The 17,336-nt window shown below is 49.9% G+C and overlaps 1 protein-coding gene across 1 annotated transcript; it reads left to right on the top strand.

The window, feature by feature from the left end:
• Positions 1–1,226: 1,226 nt before the first annotated feature.
• On the top strand, positions 1,227–7,324 carry dglucy (D-glutamate cyclase). Its single transcript, XM_036135091.1, has 10 exons — positions 1,227–1,868; positions 2,843–2,996; positions 3,626–3,712; positions 3,778–3,919; positions 4,467–4,617; positions 4,697–4,819; positions 4,899–5,108; positions 5,614–5,731; positions 6,965–7,107; positions 7,185–7,324. Exons 1-10 carry the CDS (start codon positions 1,766–1,768, stop codon positions 7,307–7,309), a joined length of 1,356 nt encoding a protein of 451 aa, XP_035990984.1. The 5' UTR covers positions 1,227–1,765; the 3' UTR covers positions 7,310–7,324.
• The last annotated feature ends 10,012 nt before the right edge of the window (positions 7,325–17,336 follow it).

Raw genomic sequence — 17,336 nt, forward strand, 5'->3', positions numbered from 1 at the left:
AATCAGAGGCAGGCTGCATTACATACAGAACTGCATTCATTTAAATAGAGTGATGCTTGCCTTTTTGTGTTTAACATCAATAACTAAAAAGTCACAGTACAGCTGGGGAAGACATCTGGAGGCGCTCTACAGTCATGCTGAAGTAAAATGAGTAAAACTAAATTCCCTGAAAGCAAACAGTTTAGTAGCAGCGTTGGTGACACCTTCGGTAAAAAGTGACCAGATGTAGACATTTTGAGGGGCTTTAATTTTTAAATTCCTCATTATCTAGATTTTAGATGGACTTTTATTAGTGACAGCTGAAGGGGCGATAGGCGTCAAACATGCTGCTTTTATTTTGAAAAGTAGTCTCAGGCGTCACTAGCGTAATGCTTGGTGTTCTCGTGACCCACCAACCGCGTGAGGACTGGCTTGACCGCAGCAGCAGACCTGGTAACTTCACCGCCTGTGTCTACGCAGATATGTTAGATCTGACAGAAAGATCAGAATAAACAGCGCCTGATGGAGGGGGGGGGGGGGCTACACAGAAGAACTTATGGTCCACTTGGTTCTGCTGATATTTGGACTGTAACAAGCTGCAACACGCAGAATATTTAAATTCATAAAGCAGGAATCGTTTACTTTAACCACTGCTGGAGTAAACATTTATATCTATATAATGGAATTCTTTTTTTTTTTGAAAATGTATGAGGGGCTGGTGTGAAAATGGTCAATACATAAGAAAATTATATTACAGTTAACTTCACTTAAATTTTTAAATACAGTGAACATAATATATTTACACATGTTTACATCGCTGTATGTTTAGGGTTTGCGACAAAAAAAAAGTTTGCTGCTCCTGCTGAACGCTGAGCAGAGCTGCTGACCACCCCAAGATGGCCGCCCTAAATCTCGTCCAGTTGAACCACCACCCCCGCAGTGAAACATGGTGGTGGCAGCATCATGCTGTGGGAAGCTGGTCAGAAGATGGCTGGAGTTAAATTAATAACAACCATGGAAGAAAACCTGTTGGAGGCGGCAGAAGACGAGATGCTGGGGATGTTCTGAGCATGCTCAGAATGCACACAGGCAGCCCCCCCCCTACCCCCACCCTAAACATGGACCTAGAGCTGGAGCTAACGTCTGGTTTCTTTGTTCCTTCAGGTGAGTCATGTTCTCCGCGCTGAGAAGCTCCAGGCTTTGCTTTGGGTGTTTGAGGAGAAGCTGGTCCACATTTAAAGGTAACATCCGTAGTTTTATCGTTGTTCTGAGGAAAGGTGAAGCATTCAGTGGAAGATCTCAGCTGATACCTTCATCTGTCCTCCATCCTTCTGATCAGTGCCTTTAGTAGTTCACGTCTCTGCATGAAGATGATCAACGTTTGATAGCAGATGCTTAACTTCTGAATCATTTCCTTATTAATCTGATGGTGGGACCAGGTTGTCGGGTAGGACACAGATTAGCCTTTGCAGATTATCCACAGGTCAGTGGTGGAGGGACATTAGAACATCTCCAAGCACCTCAGAGAAGTCACATGTGTGGAGGCTCGGTTCCTGTGGATCCACACGGATAGAGGGGTGGATGGAGGATTGAGCTATGCAGAGCCTCCAGCCTGTTAATGTGTCTCCAGGGTTCTCTGGTTCTGGTCGGTCTCCAGGTTTCAAAGGTTAATCACCCTCAGCTCCTATTCACTCATTAACAGAGACCTGCAGATTTTCCTGGTTCTTTAGCTTCCTGTGATTCCAGCAGTCCAGACTTTTATGCAGTTTAGAATCCACATTTTGATATGCATCAGGTCCATAATTTAAACCGTCTTAGTCCAGCAGAACTGAGGCTGTTAATTAGACAGAACCATCCCAGAATCAGAACTACGACTGGATTAGCACCAGGTAAGATCATAATTCTTGCTTCATTACAAGTTTAGTTTTCTCTCACAGTGTTGAATAAAAGACTAATAATAAAGTTATTGACTTAACAAAAACTGAAAATAATGCAGATTGGAGAGCAGTAGGAGAACTCAGCAGAGAGAGAGAGAAATAGACCCTGATGTCCTCCAGCAGCCTAAGCATATAGCAGCATAACTATAGAGGTAGCTCAGGGTAACATTAGCCACTCTGACTAGAAGCTTTGTTAAAAAGGAAAGTTTTAAGATTAGTCTTAAAAGTAGACGGGGTGTCTGCCTCACGGACCCAAACTGGGAGTTGGTTCCACAGGAGAGGAGCCTGATAGCTAAAGGATCTGCCTCCCATTCTACTTTTAGAGACTCTAGGAACCACCAGCAGACCTGCAGTCTGAGAGCGAAGTGCTCTGTTAGGAACATACGGGGTAATCAGAGCTCTGATATATGATGGAGCTTAATTATTAAGGGCTTTATACGTTAGAAGGAGAATTTTAAATTCTATTATTGATTTAGAATATTGTGATCAACTGTATCAAATGCAGCACTGAGATCTAACAGGACAAGTATAGACACAAGTCCATTATCTGAGACCATGAGAATATCATTAGTGACCTTCACCAGAGCTGTTTCAGTGCTATGATGAGCTCTGAAGCCTGACTGAAACTCCTCAAGTAGGTCATTACTTTGTAAATGTTCACAAAGTTGATTAGCAACTACTTTCTCAAGAATTTTAGATAAGAAAAGAAGATTAGATATAGGTCTGTAATTTACTAACTCATCTTGATCAAGAGAAGGTTTCTTAAGTAAAGGTTTAATAACAGCTACTTTAAAAGCCTGTGGTACATATCCATTTACCAAGGATAGATTAATCATGTCTAAAATAGTACCACTGATCAAAGAATTTTAGATAGGAAAATATTCCATATCGGTCAACATTGTGAATAAAGACTGTGTTTCTGTCAGGATACCAGCAGGCCAACGTCGTGGTCCTGCCGAACCACCTGGCTGATGACTTTGAGGGTTTCTGTCACTGTAACCCCGCCCCCCTGCCCCTCCTTTACCGCAGCCAACCAGGAGAGACTTCCTGTGATCCTCTGGCTAAAAGTGCTGACATCAGGTATCGCTCAAACCTTACAAAACAATGTCAGACGCAGAAAACAGTCATTCAGTTTAGGTAACTATGGAGATAGCTCTCATACCCACAACATAAATGCATCAATTAAGCTACCAGTTCCTGGGCTGTGGGAAAAAGTACCTGGACAGAACCCATAGATTCATAGGCAGAACATGCAAACTCCATGCAGACCTCAGGACCTTGTTGCTGCAGGGCAGCAAAGCTAACAGCTGCTCCGCTTGCAGCTTCATTAAAACCTGATTCCTTTTAAATCCTGTTTAAGACTTGCTGTAGATTTTATCTTTATCAAAAAAGGAAGAGAACACTACTCAGTAAAATAGAGAAAGATGCATCGTTGTCTTTGCAAATTTATTCAAATGCATAGAGCGTTTGAATGTCTCTGCCCCACGCAGTCAGGAAACAGAGCTGAGAGAAAAAACCACACTACACATTTATACATCCTGGGTTAACGTAGGAAATGGGTTAGTTTCTGAGATACAGGCGTCCCTACGCTGGTATCATCTGGTGCTTATCTGACAACTCTTCTCTTGGTGGAACAGCACACAATAATAATCTGTGAGCTCTTTCACTCAGAGTCTGTTACATGTGAACAGACTGTCTGGTGTCTGCAGGAGCGATGTCTCTGAGTACTGCGTGTATGAGGACGGTCGTCTGGTGAAGGCCGTCTCCAGTCTGCAGAGCTACAGCAGCCAGTCCAGGTTGGTCACCAGAGCAGGCACAGCTGCTGTCTGCTGCTGTCAACACATTGTTTCTGTGTCCTCAGGACGGCATCAGAGCAGCACGGCCCGCCGGCAGACATGGTCACCTTCTATCTCGGCTGCAGCTTCGGCTTCGAGGGCAAGCTGCAGGAAGCTGGAATCCCTGTTAGGAACGTGGAGCAAGGCCGGAACGTCAGCATGTACAGGGTAGGATGTGGAATATTTCTATAACAGCAGGACATTAACACCATGCCAGGGTGGAAAGACCTCAGCAATGACCTCAGAGCTGCTGCTGCTGCTCTCCATCACCCTGGGAAGGGTCAGAGGTCATCTCCAGACCATCTGAAGTCCATCATCCTGTGGAGAGGAAGCAGGTGAGGACCACGGCCTCATACCGGCTGTGAAGCATGAAGGTGGAGGGTGATGATGTGAAGAACGTGGACACCTTACAGTCACTGATGGACCATCATCTCCTCTGAGTCCAGACTGATTCAGGAACAGAACCATGATCCAAACACAGCAGCAGATCTACAACAGAATGGCCTAGTCAAAGTCCAGACCTCACCCTGATGGACACGCTGTGGTGGGACCTTCAGAGAGCTGAAGTTACGCTGGAAAGAGGACTGGACCAAAGTTCTACCACATGTACAACGATAAAGTCCAACAGAACCGGTCCCAGAGTTCTTTGGATCAATGACCCATTTTGGTTCTGTCCCGTTAACCAGTAGTGAAAATCAGGTTGTGTGTTTTCCAGACTGCGGTCGGCTGTGTTCCCCTCGGAGTGTTCAGCTGCCCTCTGGTGGTCACCATGCGCCCGGTGCCGGTCGGGCTGCTGGGTCCAGCCGTGGAGGCTACTCACCTGAACCCGCTGGCTCATGGAGCTCCTGTCCATGTAGGCGAGCCAGGTGGTGAAACACAGAGAGCGGGACTCTCCGGGACCTGGAGACGTCTGGCTGTAGCTGATGGGTGCTGCTTTGTGTGCAGCTCTCCTGGGGATAAAGGACCTGTCCACACCGCACTATGGCGACCCGGTGGAGCTGCAGCCTGGAGACGTTCCTGTCTTCTGGGCCTGTGGAGTGACGGCTATCGAGGCGATCCTCAGCAGCAGTGAGCGCCGTGACCGACTGCAGCTTTACATGTGGAACCGCCTCCTGGTCATGACCCGTGTGTGCTGTGGACGTTCCAGAACCGTCTCTGGCCTTCAGCCACTCGCCCGGCTGTATGTTCCTGACCGACGTCCCAGACTCTCCTCCTCCGTCCAGCAGCGTGAGTCCAGACCCTGAGCTGAGCCCGCTCTGCTTCCAGGTATCCCACAATCCATTGCTCTACAGCCTGGTGTCCAGGGCAGCGGTGGGAAAGATCCGACAGCTGGAGCGCATCATCACAGACGACCCAGGTAAACGTCCAGTTTAATGAGACCGACATAAAAATGGAAACATTCTGCACCTTAGATGGCGCTAATATTGCCAGAGCTCAGTTCTGGTTCTGTCAGACCAGGCGCCTCATGCATAAAACAGAGCGCAGCTTTCATTCTAAAAGAAAGCAGAGAGATCCTGAAACTTGTGCTGCATAAAACAATCTGCAGTAGTCGTGTCAGCGCACACGACGTCTTGATGAATCCAGATGTGCAGGAAATAACGTGGCGCCGCCCCCAATTACACCTGCAGGGAAAGGCTGGTGTGTGTTTTCATGTGAACCGCTGCTTCATTCCTCACATTCTTTTAGCTGTTAATCATCATGGTCTGACAGAAGCAGCAGGAGGTGCAGCAGGAGGTGCAGCAGGAGGTGCAGCAGGAGGTGCAGCAGGAGGTGCAGCAGGAGGTGCAGCAGGAGGTGCAGCAGGAGGTGCAGCAGGAGGTGCAGCAGGATGGAGGTGACGGTTTGTCCGGCTGTGTCTGCAGGTCAGAGAGGGATCCGAGCTTTATTCGTTCAGGATGAGCTCCTGCACGCCTGCCTGGCGCTCTCCCACTCCTCCTCTGTTGCCATAACGACTGGCTTCCCCACGCACTACATGCACAGGTATGCCGTACACCTGCCACGCTGGCTGGCCTTGAGCTGCAGGGCCTCCACAGCGTTGCTCTGTTAGACTGAGCCCCCAGCAGGAGCAGAGAGCATCAGACCTTCATGGAGATCAGGAGCACTGATGAACATCCAACACCCCGCCATGCAGGAGCTGACAGTGTGCAGGTCTTTTTGCTTCAGCAATGGTCCTCAGGAGAAGATCAGGACCAGAGAGTCTCCCAGGAGACACTTGGAGGTCCAGTTTACAGCTAGTCCTCCTTATTCATGTCTCCATGCTGGGCTGCTCAAACCTCGACCAGGGAGGGATGCAAACAGCAGCAGCAGATCATAACAGACAAAGCAGCCGTTGTTAATTGTCTCAAACATCTCCTCAGCATCCCGGTTAAATTCACTGAGCCACAGAAAATGAACATGCAGGAAGTTTGTTTGATGATTTAGCTCCAGGATTCAGTCGGCCTCTGTTTGCTGCAACTGAGGTTCTTGGGACGTTAACAACAGGAAGACAGAAGATGGCAGTTCAGAAGCAGCTTCCAGCCTGGTCCAGTGTTGGACCCTATCCAGAGAACGACAGACGCCTCTGGCTAGTCAATAAAGTACCATACTGATGCTGCTTCTTTATGCCGATGACACGGTTATTTATTAATCATCCTCTGATAGACGGCAGAAGTCATGCTGGACTCTGATGGTGAGCCGGATCAGTCCTACTGCAGCAAAGCATCTCCAAACCAGGACTCTAGCCCCTCCATGCTTCACAGCCAGGACTCTGATTCTGGTTTATTCCAAACACAGAACCTCTGGAACACATTGTTGCAGAGGTTCTGGTCCTGGTTTCTTCAGTCTTCCCTTCATGTTTTTACTGGAGAGAAAAGGTTGATGTGCTCCGACCCTCTCTCTGAAGGTCTCAGACCTCTGGATCCCGCCCTGATGGTCACGTCAACCGTCAGGCAGTCTGAGGATCAAACAAATCTTAGTTACATCGTCTTCACCTGTGTGGGAGTTGAAGTGGGAAGAAATGTAGGGCTGTACTAATTAATGCCTCTCCAAATCCTCCACTCTACAGGGAATTTTAGAGGTCTGTTCTTTAGTTTTAACTCTTGTTTACATCACCTGAACGTTTCTGGTCAAAGCTTCATGTCTTAGAGAACCCCGGCTGCTGCAGAGCGCCCTGACCTACTCCCTGTCCAGTATCAGCATGTTCCTCCGCCTGACCTCAGGTGTCTTCCTGTTTAGTCCTCCTGATGAGACGGATGGCCCGCCTGGAGCCATCGCCATGGCAACCATGTTGCTGTCTCTGGGGAAACAGGTGACCCTGCTGACGGACAGCAGAGCGGTGGACATGAATCGAGCTCTGGTGGATGAAGCCGTGAGGAAAGGTGAGGTTTTATTCCTGGGTTTATCAGATTTAAAGAGAGAAGCTGAATGTGACGTTTACGCCATACCTTTCCATCAGGAGTCCTCAAAGCTGCAATCCCATTGGTCACCTTTGAAGACAGAGGGCCTGACTCTGCACTGCACTTCCTGTGTCACCATGGAGACCCCAGCAAACCCAGGTCAGACGATGAATGTCGCTGGTGAGGTGCAGACAGCTGAACACCTCATCACTGTTGGTCCTCACATCTCTGAGAATCCATCTGAGAACCCTAAAAGTCAGAAGTCCATCAGGTTCTCTATGATCAGTGAGGAAGGAGGCAGGAAAAGGAGCCTGGATGCTTCCTCTCAGGGCTAGTTTAGCCTAGGAACCCCATAACGTCCCTTACCGGCACTAAGAAGCCTTTAGGTATCCCACAATCCTTTGCATGACATGACGTATCAGCCCAGCTCATAAAAATCAACTAAAACATGCGTAGAGCAGAGAGCGTCTCTTTGTAGCTCATGTCCAGAAGGCTGTAGGATCTGACTCCATCCTCCGTGTCTCTGACTCCATCCTCCATGTTTCTGACTCCGTCCTCCATGTTTCTGACTCCGTCCTCCATGATTCTGACTCCATCCTCCATGTTTCTGACTCCATCCTCCATGATTCTGACTCCATCCTCCATGTTTCTGACTCCATGTTTCTGACTCCATCCTCCATGTCTCTGACTCCATCCTCCACGTTTCTGACTCCATCCTCCGTGTCTCTGACTCCATCCTCCATGTTTCTGACTCCATCCTCCATGTCTCTGACTCCATCCTCCATGTTTCTGACTCCACCCTCCGTGTTTCTGACTCCATCCTCCGTGTCTCTGACTCCATCCTCCGTGTTTCTGACTCCATCCTCCATGTTTCTGACTCCATCCTCCATGTCTCTGACTCCATCCTCCGTGTCTCTGACTCCATCCTCCATGTTTCTGACTCCATCCTCCATGTCTCTGACTCCATCCTCCATGTCTCTGACTCCATCCTCCATGTCTCTGACTCCATCCTCCATGTTTCTGACTCCATCCTCCATGTCTCTGACTCCATCCTCCATGTCTCTGACTCCATCCTCCATGTCTCTGACTCCATCCTCCATGTTTCTGACTCCATCCTCCATGTCTCTGACTCCATCCTCCATGTTTCTGACTCCATCCTCCATGTTTCTGACTCCATCCTCCATGTTTCTGACTCCATCCTCCATGTCTCTGACTCCATCCTCCATGTTTCTGACTCCATCCTCCATGATTCTGACTCCATCCTCCGTGTTTCTGACTCCATCCTCCATGTCTCTGACTCCATCCTCCATGTTTCTGACTCCATCCTCCATGTTTCTGACTCCATCCTCCATGTTTCTGACTCCATCCTCCATGTCTCTGACTCCATCCTCCATGTCTCTGACTCCATCCTCCATGTTTCTGACTCCATCCTCTATGTTTCTGACTCCATCCTCCACGTTTCTGACTCCATCCTCCATGTTTCTGACTCCATCCTCCATGTTTCTGACTCCATCCTCCACGATTCTGACTCCATCCTCCATGTCTCTGACTCGATTCTCCATGTTTCTGACTCCATCCTCCATGTCTCTGACTCCATCCTCCACGTCTCTGACTCCATCCTCCGTGTCTCTGACTCCATCCTCCGTGTCTCTGACTCCATCCTCCGTGTTTCTGACTCCATCCTCCATGTTTCTGACTCCATCCTCCATGTTTCTGACTCCATCCTCCATGTCTCTGACTCCATCCTCCATGTTTCTGACTCCATCCTCCATGTCTCTGACTCCATCCTCCACGATTCTGACTCCATCCTCCGTGTTTCTGACTCCACCCTCCATGTCTCTGACTCCATCCTCCACGATTCTGACTCCATCCTCCGTGTTTCTGACTCCACCCTCCATGTCTCTGACTCCATCCTCCATGTCTCTGACTCCATCCTCCATGTTTCTGACTCCATCCTCCATGTTTCTGACTCCATCCTCCATGTCTCTGACTCCATCCTCCATGTCTCTGACTCCATCCTCCATCTTTCTGACTCCATCCTCCATCTTTCTGACTCCATCCTCCATCTTTCTGACTCCACCCTCCATGTCTCTGACTCCATCCTCCATGTCTCTGACTCCATCCTCCATGTCTCTGACTCCATCCTCCATGTCTCTGACTCCATTCTCCATGTTTCTGACTCCATCCTCCACGATTCTGACTCCATCCTCCGTGTTTCTGACTCCACCCTCCATGTCTCTGACTCCATCCTCCATGTCTCTGACTCCATCCTCCATGTTTCTGACTCCATCCTCCATGTTTCTGACTCCATCCTCCATGTCTCTGACTCCATCCTCCATGTCTCTGACTCCATCCTCCATCTTTCTGACTCCATCCTCCATCTTTCTGACTCCATCCTCCATCTTTCTGACTCCACCCTCCATGTCTCTGACTCCATCCTCCATGTCTCTGACTCCATCCTCCATGTCTCTGACTCCATCCTCCATGTCTCTGACTCCATTCTCCATGTTTCTGACTCCATCTTCCATGATTCTGACTCCATCCTCCACGTCTCTGACTCCATCCTCCGTGTCTCTGACTCCATCCTCCATGTCTCTGACTCCATCCTCCGTGTCTCTGACTCCACCCTCCATGTCTCTGACTCCATCCTCCATGTTTCTGACTCCATCCTCCATGTTTCTGACTCCATCCTCCGTGTCTCTGACTCCACCCTCCATGTCTCTGACTCCATTCTCCATGTTTCTGACTCCATCTTCCATGATTCTGACTCCATCCTCCACGTCTCTGACTCCATTCTCCATGTTTCTGACTCCATCCTCCGTGTCTCTGACTCCACCCTCCATGTCTCTGACTCCATCCTCCGTGTCTCTGACTCCATGTCTCTGACTCCATCCTCCATGTCTCTGACTCCATCCTCCACGTCTCTGACTCCATCCTCCATGTTTCTGACTCCACCCTCCATGTCTCTGACTCCATCCTCCGTGTTTCTGACTCCATCCTCCATGTCTCTGACTCCATCCTCCGTGTCTCTGACTCCATCCTCCATGTTTCTGACTCCATCCTCCATGTCTCTGACTCCATCCTCCATGATTCTGACTCCATCCTCCATGTTTCTGACTCCATCCTCCGTGTCTCTGACTCCATCCTCCATGTCTCTGACTCCATCCTCCGTGTCTCTGACTCCATCCTCCATGTTTCTGACTCCATCCTCCGTGTCTCTGACTCCATCCTCCATGTCTCTGACTCCATCCTCCATGATTCTGACTCCATCCTCCATGTTTCTGACTCCATCCTCCATGTCTCTGACTCCATCCTCCATGTTTCTGACTCCATCCTCCATGTTTCTGACTCCATCCTCCATGTCTCTGACTCCATCCTCCATGTCTCTGACTCCATCCTCCATCTTTCTGACTCCATCCTCCATCTTTCTGACTCCATCCTCCATCTTCTGACTCCTCCCCATCTTTCTGACTCCACCCTCCATGTCTCTGACTCCATCCTCCATGTCTCTGACTCCATCCTCCATGTTTCTGACTCCATCCTCCATGTTTCTGACTCCATCCTCCGTGTCTCTGACTCCATCCTCCGTGTCTCTGACTCCATCCTCCATGTTTCTGACTCCATCCTCCATGTCTCTGACTCCATCCTCCATGTCTCTGACTCCATCCTCCATGATTCTGACTCCATCCTCCATGTTTCTGACTCCATCCTCCATGTCTCTGACTCCATCCTCCGTGTCTCTGACTCCATCCTCCATGTTTCTGACTCCATCCTCCATGTCTCTGACTCCATCCTCCATGTCTCTGACTCCATCCTCCATGATTCTGACTCCATCCTCCATGTTTCTGACTCCATCCTCCATGTCTCTGACTCCATCCTCCATGTTTCTGACTCCATCCTCCATGTTTCTGACTCCATCCTCCATGTCTCTGACTCCATCCTCCATGTCTCTGACTCCATCCTCCATCTTTCTGACTCCATCCTCCATCTTTCTGACTCCATCCTCCATCTTTCTGACTCCACCCTCCATGTCTCTGACTCCATCCTCCATGTCTCTGACTCCATCCTCCATGTTTCTGGAGTCTCATGTCTCCATGTTTCTGACTCCATCCTCCATGTCTCTGACTCCATCCTCCATGTCTCTGACTCCATCCTCCATCTTTCTGACTCCATCCTCCATCTTTCTGACTCCATCCTCCATCTTTCTGACTCCACCCTCCATGTCTCTGACTCCATCCTCCATGTCTCTGACTCCATCCTCCATGTTTCTGACTCCATCCTCCATGTTTCTGACTCCATCCTCCGTGTCTCTGACTCCATCCTCCATGTCTCTGACTCCATCCTCCATGTTTCTGACTCCACCCTCCATGTCTCTGACTCCACCCTCCATGTCTCTGACTCCATCCTCCATGTTTCTGACTCCACCCTCCATGTCTCTGACTCCATCCTCCGTGTCTCTGACTCCATCCTCCATGTTTCTGACTCCATCCTCCGTGTCTCTGACTCCATCCTCCGTGTCTCTGACTCCATCCTCCATGTCTCTGACTCCATCCTCCATCTTTCTGACTCCATCCTCCATCTTTCTGACTCCATCCTCCATGTTTCTGACTCCACCCTCCATGTCTCTGACTCCACCCTCCATGTCTCTGACTCCATCCTCCATGTTTCTGACTCCACCCTCCATGTCTCTGACTCCATCCTCCGTGTCTCTGACTCCATCCTCCATGTTTCTGACTCCACCCTCCATGTCTCTGACTCCACCCTCCATGTCTCTGACTCCACCCTCCATGTTTCTGACTCCACCCTCCATGTCTCTGACTCCATCCTCCATGTCTCTGACTCCATCCTCCATGTTTCTGACTCCATCCTCCGTGTCTCTGACTCCATCCTCCGTGTCTCTGACTCCATCCTCCATGTCTCTGACTCCATCCTCCATGTTTCTGACTCCATCCTCTATGTTTCTGACTCCATCCTCCACGTTTCTGACTCCATCCTCCATGTTTCTGACTCCATCCTCCATGTCTCTGACTCCATCCTCCATGTCTCTGACTCCATCCTCCATGTTTCTGACTCCATCCTCTATGTTTCTGACTCCATCCTCCACGTTTCTGACTTCCATCCTCCATGTTTCTGACTCCATCCTCCATGTTTCTGACTCCATCCTCCACGATTCTGACTCCATCCTCCATGTCTCTGACTCGATTCTCCATGTTTCTGACTCCATCCTCCATGTCTCTGACTCCATCCTCCATGTTTCTGACTCCATCCTCCACGATTCTGACTCCATCCTCCGTGTCTCTGACTCCATCCTCCACGATTCTGACTCCATCCTCCATGTCTCTGACTCCATCCCCATGTCTCTGACTCCAATCCTCCATGTCTCTGACTCCATCCTCCATGTTTTGACTCCATCCTCCATGTTTTCTGACTCCATCCTCCATGTTTCTGACTCCATCCTCCACGTTTCTGACTCCATCCTCCATGTCTCTGACTCCATCCTCCATGTTTCTGACTCCATCCTCCATGTTTCTGACTCCATCCTCCACGTTTCTGACTCCATCCTCCACGTCTCTGACTCCATTCTCCATGTTTCTGACTCCATCCTCCACGATTCTGACTCCATCCTCCGTGTCTCTGACTCCATCCTCCACGATTCTGACTCCATCCTCCATGTCTCTGACTCCATCCTCCATGTCTCTGACTCCATCCTCCATGTTTCTGACTCCATCCTCCATGTTTCTGACTCCATCCTCCATGTTTCTGACTCCATCCTCCACGTTTCTGACTCCATCCTCCATGTCTCTGACTCCATCCTCCATGTTTCCGACTCCATCCTCTATGTTTCTGACTCCATCCTCCATGTCTCTGACTCCATCCTCCACGATTCTGACTCCATCCTCCATGTCTCTGACTCCATTCTCCATGTTTCTGACTCCATCCTCCACGATTCTGACTCCATCCTCCATGTTTCTGACTCCATCCTCCATGTTTCTGACTCCATCCTCCATGTCTCTGACTCCATCCTCCATGTCTCTGACTCCATCCTCCATGTTTCTGACTCCATCCTCCATGTTTCTGACTCCATCCTCCACGATTCTGACTCCATCCTCCGTGTCTCTGACTCCATCCTCCACGTCTCTGACTCCATCCTCCATGTTTCTGACTCCACCCTCCATGTCTCTGACTCCATCCTCCGTGTTTCTGACTCCATCCTCCATGTCTCTGACTCCATCCTCCGTGTTTCTGACTATCCATCCTCCATTGTTTCTGACTCCATCCTCCATGTCTCTGACTCCATCCTCCATGTCTCTGACTCCATCCTCCATGTTTCTGACTCCATCCTCCATGTCTCTGACTCCATCCTCCAGTGTTTCGGACTCCATCCTCCATGTCCTCTGACTCATCCTCCATGTTTCTGACTCCATCTCCATGTTTCTGACTCCATCCTCCATGTTTCTGACTCCATCCTCCATGTCTCTAACTCCATCCTCCATGTCTCTGACTCCATCCTCCATGTTTCTGACTCCGTCCTCTATGTTTCTGACTCCATCCTCCACGTTTCTGACTCCATCCTCCATGTTTCTGACTCCATCCTCCATGTTTCTGACTCCATCCTCCACGATTCTGACTCCATCCTCCATGTCTCTGACTCGATTCTCCATGTTTCTGACTCCATCCTCCATGTCTCTGACTCCATCCTCCACGTCTCTGACTCCATCCTCCGTGTCTCTGACTCCATCCTCCGTGTCTCTGACTCCATCCTCCGTGTTTCTGACTCCATCCTCCATGTTTCTGACTCCATCCTCCATGTCTCTGACTCCATCCTCCATGTCTCTGACTCCATCCTCCATGTCTCTGACTCCATCCTCCATGTTTCTGACTCCATCCTCCATGTCTCTGACTCCATCCTCCATGTCTCTGACTCCATCCTCCATGTCTCTGACTCCATCCTCCGTGTTTCTGACTCCATCCTCCATGTCTCTGACTCCATCCTCCATGTTTCTGACTCCATCCTCCATGTTTCTGACTCCATCCTCCATGTTGTCTGACTCCATCCATCCATGTCTCTCTCTGACTCCATCCTCCATGTCTCCTGACCTCCATCCTCCATGTTTCTGACTCCATCCTCTATGTTTCTGACTCCATCCTCCACGTTTTTCCTGACTCCATCCTCCATGTTTCTGACTCCATCCCCCCTCCATGTTTCTGACTCCATCCTCCATTCTGACTCCATCCTCCATGTTCCTGACCGATTCTCCATGTTTCTGACTCCATCCTCCATGTCTCTGACTCCATCCTCCACGTCTCTGACTCCATCCTCCGTGTCTCTGACTCCATCCTCCGTGTCTCTGACTCCATCCTCCGTGTTTCTGACTCCATCCTCCATGTTTCTGACTCCATCCTCCATGTCTCTGACTCCATCCTCCATGTCTCTGACTCCATCCTCCATGTTTCTGACTCCATCCTCCATGTTTCTGACTCCATCCTCCATGTTTCTTCCTGACTCCATCCTCCACGATTCTGACTCCATCCTCCATGTCCTCTGACTCCATCCTCCATGTTTCTGACTCCATCCTCCATGTCTCTGACTCCCCATCCTCCACGTCTCTGACTCCATCCTCCATGTCTCTGACTCCATCCTCCTGTCTCTGACTCCATCCTCCGTGTTTCTGACTCCATCCTCCATGTTCTCTGACTCCATCCTCCATGTTTCTGACTCCATCCTCCATGTTTCTGACTCCATCCTCCATGTCTCTGACTCCATCCTCCACGATTCTGACTCCATCCTCCGTGTTTCTGACTCCATCCTCCATGTCTCTGACTCCATCCTCCATGTCTCTGACTCCATCCTCCATGTTTCTGACTCCATCCTCCATGTTCTGACTCCATCCTCCATGTCTCTGACTCCTCCTCCATGTCTCTGACTCCATCCTCCATCTTTCTGACTCCATCCTCCATCCTTTCTGACTCCATCCTCCATGTTTCTGACTCCACCCTCCATGTCTCTGACTCCATCCTCCATGTCTCTGACTCCATCCTCCATGTCTCTGACTCCATCCTCCATGTCTCTGACTCCATCCTCCATGTTTCTGACTCCATCTTCCATGTTTCTGACTCCATCCTCCATGTCTCTGACTCCATCCTCCGTGTCTCTGACTCCATCCTCCATGTCTCTGACTCCATCCTCCATGTCCTCTGACTCCACCCTCCATGTCTCTGACTCCATCCTCCATGTTCTGACTCCATCCTCCATGTCTCTGACTCCATCCTCCATGTTTCTGACTCCCATCCTCCGTGTCTCTGACTCCATCTCCATGTTTCTGACTCCATCCTCCATGTCTCTGACTCCATCCTCCATGTTTTCTGACTCCATCCTCCATGTCTCTGACTCCTCCTCCATGTTCTGACTCCATCCTCCATGTCTCTGACTCCATCCTCCATGTCTCTGACTCCATGTCCCTGACTCCATCCTCCATGTCTCTGACTCCATCCTCCACGTCTCTGACTCCATCCTCCATGTTTCTGACTCCACCCTCCATGTCTCTGACTCCATCCTCCTGTTTTCTGACTCCATCCTCCATGTCTCTGACTCCATCCTCCGTGTCTCTGACTCCATCCTCCATGTTTCTGACTCCATCCTCCATGTCTCTGACTCCATCCTCCATGATTCTGACTCCATCCTCCATGTTTCTGACTCCATCCTCCTGTCCTCCTGACTCCATCCTCCATGTCTCTGACTCCATCCTCCGTGTTTCTGACTCCATCCTCCATGTTTCTGACTCCATCCTCCATGTCTCTGACTCCATCCTCCATGTCTCTGACTCCATCCTCCATGTCTCTGACTCCTCCTCCATGTTCTGACTCCATCCTCCATGTTTCTGACTCATCCTCCGTTTCTGACTCCATCCTCCAGTGTTTCTGACTCCATCCTCCGTGTCTTCTGACTCCATCCTCCATGTTTCTGACTCCATCCTCCATGTCTCTGACTCCATCCTCCATGTCTCTGACTCCATCCTCCATGTTTCTGACTCCATCCTCCATGTTTCTGACTCCTCCTCCATGTCTCTGACTCCATCCTCCGTGTCTCTGACTCCATCCTCCATGTTCTGACTCCATCCTCCATGTCTCTGACTCCATCCTCCATGTCTCTGACTCCATCCTCCATGCTTCTGACTCCATCCTCCATGTTTCTGACTCCATCCTCCATGTCTCTGACTCCATCCTCCATGTTTCTGACTCCATCCTCCATGTTTCTGACTCCATCCTCCATGTCTCTGACTCCATCCTCCATGTCTCGACTCCATCCTCCATGTTTCTGACTCCATCCTCCATCTTTCTGACTCCATCCTCCATGTTTCTGACTCCATCCTCCATGTCTCTGACTCCATCCTCCATGTCCTCTGACTCCATCCTCCATGTTTCTGGACTCATGTCTCCATGTTTTCTGACTCCATCCTCCTGTCTCTGACTCCATCCTCCATGTCTCTGACTCCATCCTCCATCTTTCTGACTCCATCCTCCATCTTTCTGACTCCATCCTCCATCTTTGACTCCACCCTCATGTTTCTGACTCCATCCTCCATGTCTCTGACTCATCCTCCATGTTTCTGACTCCATCCTCCATGTTTTCTGACTCCATCCTCCGTGTCTCTGACTCCATCCTCCATGTTTCTGACTCCATCCTCCATGTTTCTGACTCCACCTCCATTTCTCTGACTCCACCCTCCATGTCTCTGACTCCATCCTCCATGTTTCTGACTCCACCCTCCATGTCTCTGACTCCATCCTCCGTGTCTCTGACTCCATCCTCCATGTTTCTGACTCCATCCTCCATGTTCTCTGACTCCATCCTCCGTTCTCTGACTCAATCCTCCATGTCCTCTGACTCCATCCTCCATCTTTCTGACTCCATCCTCCATCTTTCTGACTCCATCCTCCATGTTTCTGACTTTCCACCCTCCATGTCTCTGACTCCACCCTCCAATGTCCTCTGACTCCATCCTCCATGTTTCGGACTCCACCCTCCATGTCTCTGACTCCAGCCTCCGTGTCCTTCTGACTCCATCCTCCATGTTTCCGACTCCACCCTCCATGTCTCTGACTCCATCCTCCATGTCTCTGACTCCATCCTCATGTTTTTCTGACTCCACCCTCCATGTCTCTGACTCCATTCTCCTTCTCTGACTCCATCCTCCATGTTTCCGACTCCA

Source organism: Fundulus heteroclitus, unplaced genomic scaffold (assembly GCF_011125445.2).
Source record: "Fundulus heteroclitus isolate FHET01 unplaced genomic scaffold, MU-UCD_Fhet_4.1 scaffold_99, whole genome shotgun sequence".
Classification (NCBI taxonomy): domain Eukaryota; kingdom Metazoa; phylum Chordata; class Actinopteri; order Cyprinodontiformes; family Fundulidae; genus Fundulus; species Fundulus heteroclitus.